At 55.7% G+C, this 9,197-nt stretch overlaps 6 protein-coding genes across 6 annotated transcripts; all 6 read right to left on the bottom strand.

Annotated features, from left to right (window-relative positions):
- Nucleotides 1-2: 2 nt before the first annotated feature.
- DQ04_07001050 (hypothetical protein) lies at nucleotides 3-1,328 on the bottom strand (the record flags this gene model as incomplete). Its single annotated transcript, XM_009314979.1, has 1 exon — nucleotides 3-1,328. A coding segment is annotated over one exon (1,326 nt), but the record flags the coding sequence as incomplete, so codon positions are not given.
- Nucleotides 1,329-1,536: 208 nt separating this feature from the next.
- Nucleotides 1,537-2,730, bottom strand: DQ04_07001040 (hypothetical protein; the record flags this gene model as incomplete). The annotated part of the gene is made up of 1 exon (XM_009314978.1): nucleotides 1,537-2,730. One exon carries the CDS (start codon nucleotides 2,728-2,730, stop codon nucleotides 1,537-1,539), a length of 1,194 nt encoding a protein of 397 aa, XP_009313253.1.
- A 312-nt stretch (nucleotides 2,731-3,042) lies between these two features.
- DQ04_07001030 (TPR Domain containing protein) lies at nucleotides 3,043-4,800 on the bottom strand (the record flags this gene model as incomplete). The annotated part of the gene is made up of 1 exon (XM_009314977.1): nucleotides 3,043-4,800. One exon carries the CDS (start codon nucleotides 4,798-4,800, stop codon nucleotides 3,043-3,045), a length of 1,758 nt encoding a protein of 585 aa, XP_009313252.1.
- Nucleotides 4,801-5,498: 698 nt separating this feature from the next.
- Nucleotides 5,499-7,058, bottom strand: DQ04_07001020 (putative zinc finger protein; the record flags this gene model as incomplete). Its single annotated transcript, XM_009314976.1, has 1 exon — nucleotides 5,499-7,058. One exon carries the CDS (start codon nucleotides 7,056-7,058, stop codon nucleotides 5,499-5,501), a length of 1,560 nt encoding a protein of 519 aa, XP_009313251.1.
- A 316-nt stretch (nucleotides 7,059-7,374) lies between these two features.
- Nucleotides 7,375-8,571, bottom strand: DQ04_07001010 (putative phosphatidate cytidylyltransferase-like protein; the record flags this gene model as incomplete). The annotated part of the gene is made up of 1 exon (XM_009314975.1): nucleotides 7,375-8,571. The coding sequence occupies one exon, from the start codon at nucleotides 8,569-8,571 to the stop codon at nucleotides 7,375-7,377; it is 1,197 nt and encodes a 398-aa protein (XP_009313250.1).
- A 289-nt stretch (nucleotides 8,572-8,860) lies between these two features.
- On the bottom strand, nucleotides 8,861-9,136 carry DQ04_07001000 (hypothetical protein; the record flags this gene model as incomplete). Its single annotated transcript, XM_009314974.1, has 1 exon — nucleotides 8,861-9,136. The coding sequence occupies one exon, from the start codon at nucleotides 9,134-9,136 to the stop codon at nucleotides 8,861-8,863; it is 276 nt and encodes a 91-aa protein (XP_009313249.1).
- Nucleotides 9,137-9,197: the final 61 nt, after the last annotated feature.

Below are 9,197 nucleotides of genomic sequence, written 5' to 3'. Positions count from 1 at the left end.
CGATCCAGGCTGGGGCGCAGCAGCTCGACTACGATTTCGTCGGATGTGCGGCGCTGCGGCCTCCCCTGCTGCGCCTCGCGTTGCGCGCGCAGGTACCGCGTGAGCACATACTCCTGCCGCCGCACCCGCAGCAACGCCGCCAGCTCCTGCTGCTCCTCCCGGCTGAGGTCCTTGAAACTGACGCGGGTACCGTTCTTCATAACCGTCGGCAGCGCGTTGGGCTCGAACAGCGGCTGGCCTGTGGTTTTCTCGTACAGCTGTTCCTTCGCCTTTTGGGCGTAGTACGCGCGCAGCTTCTCTAGCCGTTCCTTGCGACGCTCCTTATCGGACTCCACCCGCTGCAGGTATGCCTCCACCAAACTTTTACTGCTCCGGTCGCTCTTCTCTGTAACCTGCGTGGCGTCCAACACTTCGCCCTCACCGTAGTGCTGCAGCGCCGCGAGTGAATCCCCAATCTTCGCACCTGTCACGGGGTGAAACGATAGCGTCTCCAATTCATTCACCTCATCATGAAGCGCAGCGGCACCAAACCCTAACCTTCCAGCTCCTCCTCCGCCCCCTCCTGTTCCTCTTCTTGCTGCTCCTGTGCCTGGTTTCGTCGATAGGTCGGGAGAGATGGCACCGCGTGGACTTATCGACTCCCACAGCTTGCTCCACTTCTTCCCCCTCTGCTCCGACTGTTCCAGCAGCTTTCGACTGTGGTCACTCATATTCCAAGGCGCCATCCACTCATCCTCACCACGGTTGATGCGGTCCTGTGCTGCTTTCTTCTGTAGGCGCATAGCTGCCGCCTTTTTCCACTCCATACACTTCTCCATAAACGTCTGGAGACCCTTGGGCGCCAATTGTTTGGCAGAATCCGATATCTCTGGCTTGAAGGTGCACGCTTTGAGCTCCTTATCCTCTGTTGCTTTAAGCTGCTCGCTCCGCCACTTGGCGGTCTCCTCCCGCTTGCGCATTCCCTCCTCGTAGAGGATGTTGCCACGGGCCCGTGGAGCTTCGGGCTCACCAAGGACCTCCAGTATGTGCAGCAGATTGGGCACCACACGCGTGGGCGCCTCTGCAACAGCCGCGTAGTACAAAAGCGACAGCGCAGGCGGCAGCTGGAGTAACTCCAGCTTGTGGTCATTGAAGACAATCACTTCCTCAGATATTGTCACGCGTCTTGCCGAGTGGGGCGTCCGAAGTGCTTGGAGGGGCGTGCTGTCGCCCAACTTCTCCAGCAGCTCCGCCGTGGTGTAGCTGGTATCTAAGAGGAGGCGGTGGACGTCCCGCAGCAGAGTTTCGTTATCTACGCACATCAATGGAGGGGAGGTGTCGTCCTGCATGGTCTTTGCTTCAGTTCGGTTGCGCTACAAGTATGAGAAAGGGGAAGTGGAGAGGGTTGCTTACGAGAACGTGAGGAAAAAACAAAAGGGGCAAACCATGGATTAAGGTGTGCACCTCCACAGACTCTCACCTGGTGACCGCAGAGGAATGGAAAAAGTATCGAATAGCAACCACATGGCATATTCTCAGTATTAACCGCATGTTTTACTACTTTCCGCCCTCCAGTTCTGTCCGAAAGAGTGACTTCCGCTTTGGCGCAGCAGCAGCAACAGGTATGGGATGTGGTGAGGACATCGCTGCGTGTTCCACCACCTCGCCAAGCACATTGCCGCTGGAGAGCTGCACATCCCCGCCTCTCAGCGGTGCAGACATGGCAGTCACCGGCCCCTCCGGGGGCACGACATCCACAACGTCGCTGAATGTGATGCGCCGTTTTGATTTTTTGGCGGCGCCCGATTCGGTTGAATCAACACCCACCGTTTCGCTCACCACAGCAGCGGCCGCTCGGCCAATATCCCCCGGGGCGTTGAACTTTGGTGGTGCGGAGGTGAACGATAGGTCCTGTTGTTGCTGTCGTTGTTGTTGTTGTTCTTGTATATTTTGTGGTGGAGCCTCCGCCCCTGTGGCCAAGGGCACCACCCGCACCTTGCTCTTTTGTAACTGCTCCCGCACGCGTTTCTCTTTCTTGGCAATGATTCTTTCTGTTATGATGCGTTCCACCAACTCATCATCCTCGATCTTATCCCCCAGTTCCTCCTCAATCTGCAGAAGCTCGTCCTCTGTAAGCTGATCCAGTTCATCAATCACCGCTAAGTCTTGATCCTCCAGTCCTAATTGCAGCGGCCCCTCTTTCCCCATTGGCGGTGCTCCAGCACCAACAGTGGCATTGGTGATAGTAGTAGTAGTGGTAGTAGGTGCAGCTGAACCCTCACCCTTCTCGCTGCAGCCGTGAAAGGCCCCCGCCTTGGCGGCCTCCACTTCCGCCATCGCCCGCTCCGCGTTGGGGATCTCCGAGAGGAACAAACTCTGCCTCTGCTGCAGCGCGCTCGCCTCCGCCAGGAGAGCCGCCTCCTCCCGGCACAGGAAGTCAAGACGGCGACCCGCAATCTCGCGCGCCTGCTTTGCGCTACGCTCGGCAAACCAGCTATCGCCGAGAAGGACGAGGATGTTGTTCGTGTAGTCCATAGTCGCCTCAAAATACGCCATGCCGCCCGCGACGGGCGCTAAGATTGAAAGACGACATCGATCAGTGAGGTTCTGCAGAACCTCCTGCAGCTGCGTGTACTCCTTAACTTTTCGTCTGTTCTCCGCCAGCTGTTGTTCGTTTCGCGTCGCGATGTAGTGGAAGAGCTCCGCCCCGGTGAGAGCCTCGCCCTCATCGGTCTCCGCCACGTCCAGCATCGACAGTGGCTGCGCTGCAAGAGAGGCACAAAAGGAAAAAAAGAAGAAACAGTAGCCACAAGAGGAGGAGGAGATGATAAGAAGACTGGTGAGAGAAGTGGCACAAGAGACTGCACTAAGTCATTGGAAGAAACAAACGACTCCACATATATAAATATAAAGCATAAATATAGATAGCAATCTGCCATCTTCAACATACATCCGTCTCCGAGCTATCTTCTTAAAGCAAACCCTCCACATTCGTTTGTATTTCCTCGATTCTCTGTCCTCATTTCTAAAGGCCGCTTCACCTCTTTTGTTTTTTTTTTCATTCTATGGTCCCCCTGCGGACGCCGCTACGAGTGTCTCCAGTCGCAGCTTCTCCGCCACACGGTTGTAGTCATCCTGCAGGTCGTCATCGTACGGCGTAATCCGCACCGCCTGCTCTAGCAACGCGAGTGCCTTGCGGTACTCCTTCAGCCCACAGTGCGCAGCGGCGCCCCGCACGCAGGCCTTCAGCAGAGCGTACACATGTCCGCTCTGTTCCCCCACCTTCCGCACCGCAGCTTTGCGCTGCCGCACCACCTCGTCCACCTCCTCACCCGAAACTTCATCATCTTCATCGCTGTCAACCAAATTTGTGGAGAGCGCACCGGGGCAGCTCAGTGCGTCTGCAACCTCCTGACAGAAGCGCAGCACGTGCGACGTCTCCTCCAGTGCCTCCTTAAACAGCCCCTGTTGGATCAGCACAGCGCCGAGGTTGTTGTGCGCCCGTACCTCGTACGGGTTTGTCTGCAGAATGTCACGGTAGATCGCGGCCGCCCCAGCGTAGTTGCCGCGGTAATACAGCGCCGATGCCTCCTGAAGCTGCGCTGCCAGTGGATCCCTCGTCTCAATCAGCCCGCGTTCCTTCATGTACGCCTCGACGAGCTTGTAGTCTGCAAGGACGTCCGCATCCTCACTGGGGTCGCAGTACGCGGCCGCCACGCGCAGGTCCTCGACACCGCGATCGTAGCAGTTACCCCAGCAGTATGCGGCACCGCGGCGGCTGTGCAGCTTCACCATGAGATGGCGGTAGCGTTCCTGTGTCAGCTCGCTTGCCGGGGTATTGGACAGCATAGTCAGGGCCAGTGTGCAGTCCTCTATGGCGCGCTTGTACTCAAAGAGGTGAATGAAGCACGCGGCGCGGTTCGACACACAAGTAAGAAAGGCGCCATCGCGCTTAATGGACTCCGTGTACGCATCTGCCGCGGCCTTCCACTCGCGGTGCTGGTAGTGTTTGTCGGCGCGCTCCTTCCAAAACATAGGACTGTCCTCGATGCGCGTCGGCTTGTAGCGGCTGCGTCGGTAGTACTCCTCCTCCCCGCGTGAACGCGTGGGCATTGTCGCAAGCTTTGGTGTAAACTCTACGGGGACAACAATGGTGTCCGTATGGCGCACAGACGGTGCAGTCTCGTCGGCCTTCGCAACGTGTGGCACGGCGATATCAGCAGGGCACCGTGGCGCCTGCCCGGACGCTGGGGTTTGCTGCTGCTGCTGCTGCTGCTGCTGCTGTCTTTCTTGATGCTGTTGTTGCTTCTGCTCGTCTTCCCACGAGTACAGATCCGCCTCCGCGGCCTCTCGCTCCTCCTTCACACGGCCCTCAATGAGACGCCGCTGCGCCTTCTCAACCTCCCACTGCTCCTCTGTCATGCGGCGCTTCTCTTCCTCCCGCTTCCCCACACGCTCCTGCAGACGTCGGTTGTAGTCCTCCTCTGCCCGTTTCGCCGCCGCGGCGCGTCGCTCACGCAGGGCGTTGGCATCACACGCCTCAGCGCTGATGCAGAGGTCCGACCACACACCAGGCTGCTGTTTTCGCAGCCGCAGCCGTAGACATGTGCGGTCCACTGGATCCACGTAGTGCGTTGACCGCACCACATCAATCGGGTGCAGGAGGTCAAGCGCTAGAAGGTACGTCGGCGCCGCGTTTACCTTTACCCACACGTCCGACAGAAACACATCGATCGCCTCCTTCTTGAAGCCCTTGATGGTAACGCGCAGCAGCACCTCGTCATCGGTCTGCTCCCATTCGTACGCCGGCTTCACTGGCATGACGGCGGCACGCAATGCAGAGCAGATGACTCTATCGGCACTCGCAACAAATCCCCTAACTGCAAGCGTACACAACAACAAAAAAGAAAAAGAAAAGAAATGCAAAGAAACGCGTACGTGGCACACAAGGACAAATGGCCCACCAAAAAAAAAAAAACATCAGCAGCTATTAGCGCCACTAACGGGCAAAGCTTTTACTGTGTCTGTGTGCCAATTTCCTTTTTTTTGTTTTAGTGGTAAGGGGACTCCTTTGCGTTCTACTCCGTTGCCTCCTCTTTCAATGAAGCAGAGAGAGAGAGCGGGGCGGAGTTGCCACAACGCACCCTCGACATACAACACCAGGAGCACGGGTCTTCTTTGATTTTTAAAAGGGTCCGTGTGTGGGTGTGGGTGTGGAGTAGCACACACACACACACACACACACACCGTGCACTCCCGCTGCTGCTGCGCGGCGGTGGCGGCGGCGGCGGAAGAACGCACCGAAACAAAAGGAAAGAACGGTACCTCAGCTTTGCAGGAGCAACTGATCGAAGTTATAGAGCAGCACGCACACCTGCGCATACATTCGGAAACTAAAAAGAAAACGACATGACAACGCAAAACTCACAAAAAAAAAAGACTAGCAAAGCAATAGAAACTTCATATTGCACCTACATCTATATCCACAGCACTCCCCACCTTTCACCACTTCTAAAACTTTACTTTTTTTCCCTGATGCGTTGCACAGAATTTATAGCACCCGTCATCCACCCGTACAGGTGCGGCACCACCACGCGCGAGAGCCTGCAGGCGCCGTCCTGCACCCCCTCCAGCAGGTGGAACGGCACGTTGCTGGCGGCGTTGGCCCACCCAGACGCCGTCGTCGGACGCAATGCGTACCAGTCCTCCGGCAGCACGACGTAGAAGGGCGGCAGGTTGTCCTCAAGCGTGGCGCCGGGGTTGGGGCAGTCCGCCAGCACCAGCAGCGACAGATCCATAGGGGCGCGGCCGTCACGCTCGTAGGAGCTGCGCGGCACGACGGGGGCAGCGCTCACTCCGCGCTGGTGCCTGCAGCACACCACGTAGCAGTCCTCACAGAGCCGCACCCAATTCTGCGACGAGTGCAGTTGGGCCCTTCTGTCGGGGAGAATACCGGCGTGCGAGGAGCACCGCTGACAGAAGATGAGACCGCAGCGCCGGCAGTGGTGCTGCCGCACGAAGATGGTGAAGGTGCGGCCACACTTGTGGCACGACCTGGCCGCCTCGTTGCGCAACCAATTCTGCGTGCGGTACGGGTCCTGCGCGTACTCTCCTATTGCTTGCCGATCCAGACTCTGCATCAGTCGTGTTAACCGCACAGCCTCACGCACCGCCCCCACCAGCTGCTCCAGAATCGCGCTCAACTCCTTGTCGCGTTCTTGTTTGATCTCCGCTGACGCACGCAATGCGGCGTCGGCTACACGCCGCTCGGTATCCTTCGCAACGCGATTCGCCAACAGCATCATGTGGACTTGATTGCGTACGTACTCCGCGCACCTCTGCTCCGGCGGCCGACTCTTTACAGTCGATGGGGCGGAGCTGAACACGAAGCGCCGCGGCATGGCATCCCCCGCAAGATCATCTGCTAATGGTGTGCCCTCCGCGCCCCTTGCGCTCATCGGCCACGCCGCCTCATCAAACATCAGCTCTACTGTGTGTCCCCCAAAGAACATACTCTTGGTGTCGCGTGGCTCCACAACCTCCAAATAAGCGTCACCAGCAGCATCCTCGTTGTTGTTATTATCATTGTTGTGCACCCCATTATCCTTGTCGGCAGGTGCCCCATCTTTTTCCCCATCCGAGGCAAAACTATTCCTCCCAAGCAGCACGTACCCATCATCCTGAGACTCAGCGAACTCTTCTTCAAGTCTCTTGAGCTCAGCCTCCGTCAACTGCCCCATCGCCTCGTTCACCTCCTCCTCCGTCACTACAGGAAGGGGCCGGCGCCCTACCCAATATGTGACCCCATCCGCCTCACCTGCTGTGCTTGTTCTCTCATTTGCTCCCTCTTCCTCCTGGAGTCGCCGCCTGTAGACCCTTTGCAGTACCTCGTCCAAGTCTGCTTCCGCATTGCTCGCACGACTAGAGAATAGCCCTTGTATCCGCCCCTGCAGCGACTCCAATAGACCCTTCTCCGTGTTGCCGCACATCTCCCACAAGAATGCGGTGGCAGATCGTTGGATTTCCTCCATCAATGCGGTACTGTTGGCAAAGGAGTACTCACCTGTGGCACCATCCATCTTTCGTGAATAGAGGAGTATCAAGATGTTCAGAACTATTTTAAGTTAGCACCCACTATATTTCAACGCTTGGTTCTGATGTCAAGAGGCCATTCATAAACACAAAGACACGGATCACCAGAGAATATGAAGGGGATGTGGAAAGCCATCAGGGCCAAGCAAGGCAAGCTGGATCATTCAAATAAATCGCATACGGCAAAATAATAAAAAAAAAACGTAAAATAGCACCCCTTGAAAGCAAAGGGGAAAAAAAAGGCACACCCTCTCGCTTTATACTTTTAGACGGTATATGCACCAACTTAAAGGCGCTATCCTGTCAAGGAAGTGCCTGAATAACGCGAAAACAGAAGAACATGGTGGGAAACACAATTAACAATCCATCGATTCGATCCAGCACGCCCCCATGGCCTGGCATCATGAACCCGGAATCTTTCACTCGCGCCGTTCGTTTTAACAGGGATTGCAGAAGATCGCCCACAACTCCCATCAATCCTAATATCAATCCGACGACAAGGTTGACAGGAAAAGTGTTCCAATGCGAAGTGACTTCATTACTGCTCCTGCACGTGAAATATATTATTGATGCAAAGACCACCGCATTTGCAATAACGCCAGCAACGGCGCCTTCCATAGACTTTTGGGGGCTGATGGCGAGACAAAGTGGGCGCGTCCTTCCCCTCAGTGCTCGTCCCACCAGCAGTGCCATAATGTCGACAGCAAAATTCCCCACAAGTGAGGCCAAAATCCAAGATCTTCCCACATCATACGAGTCGTAAATAAGCAATGGGTACGTTACTCCAGTAATCCACACGAAACCGAAATACTCCAGACAGAAGTTTAGTAGTAGCTCAGTGGGTTGCCTCTCAGCGATCATGCGAAACTCTTCTCTTAAAAACGACTGTACTAGATTCAGCCGTACCGTCTCAGTGGAAGGCAGTGGCGCCTGATCAATAACTTCCGTGGGCCCTATAGAGTTCATGGACAGCTTCGCTTGGCACACCTTCATATCCAGACTGTGTTGACCACACAGCGTAAGCAGCGTCCACACAAGTAAGTAAAGTGTCAAAAACAACAAGAATCCCTCCGACCCGGTGCACGCTGCAATTGCGACACATGATGAAAGAACAGTTTTGATTATCACCACCATATTATGTGGGGCAACTGGTGTAGCGTAATCCTTAGGGAGCGACTTGCATCCTTCTTCGTGGTCTCTGTTCTTGTTGTTGTTATTGCAACTGCTGCTGCTGCTACTGCTACTGCTACAGTTCATCAGCAACGCCACCTTGATATGCCGTTTTATTCCAGACCATTCCAGCATGCCGAAAAAGAAGAACACCCAAATAAGAAGTGTACAGGTATATTTGTTGTACGCGGCGAGAGCCACCGCCGTGGGGCCCACCAGGGCAATGGTGAGAGACCGGACGCGAAGATTTTTGTCTGCTGTCATCGTGTGAATATTAGACGACAGAATCTTTGCAGTCCCTTCTGCCGGTGAGGTAGGGCGGTACGCCATCCACTATTAAATCCCAACAAAGCCCCTATGTTCCAGCTTTACAGTACGAAACCCTCTCTCTGGTTCTGGCTCATTCACACGCGCAGTAAACAGAAAGCAGAGAGAAAAAAAAAAAGAGCTCCGCAAGAAAAGATCGGAAGGAAAAAGCCCCAGGCGCAAAAGAAAGCAAAAACCATAGGAATCGCATCATAGACAAATTGAACGTCAGTTTCTTTTTCTTCTGTTCTTTCCTTTTCTGTTTTTTTTTTGTTTGCTTTCAAGATGTGAATGTGCGTGTTTGTCCTTTTTTTTAGGAGCACTCGTTGGTGCCGTTCTGGACGGCACAGTACGGGCACCCCCGCACTGTCTCTTCCTCGGCGGGACGCCGCACCATCACCGCCATACAGGCCGGGCAGAGCCACGCCAAACAACTGGCGTTGGCCTCATCCGCTGCAAACATGTTGTCGGGTTCCTGCGGCAGATTGACCGGGCGCACAACGTACAGCTCAATGAGGCGCTCCCGTGCCTGGCGAGCTGCGGCGCCGTCGTGCTGCTGCGCTGCGCCACACTTTGTGCCGTCCAGCATGTGGCCCACGTGCGACAGGGAGAACTGAGCAGCGCATACGCCACCGGTAGCATGCGCGAGT

The sequence above is a fragment of the Trypanosoma grayi genome, assembly GCF_000691245.1.
Source record: "Trypanosoma grayi strain ANR4 Tgr_700_V1, whole genome shotgun sequence".
NCBI lineage: Eukaryota > Euglenozoa > Kinetoplastea > Trypanosomatida > Trypanosomatidae > Trypanosoma > Trypanosoma grayi.
The sequence above is the reverse complement of the archived record's forward strand: the minus strand, read 5'-3'. Positions and strand labels throughout refer to the sequence as shown.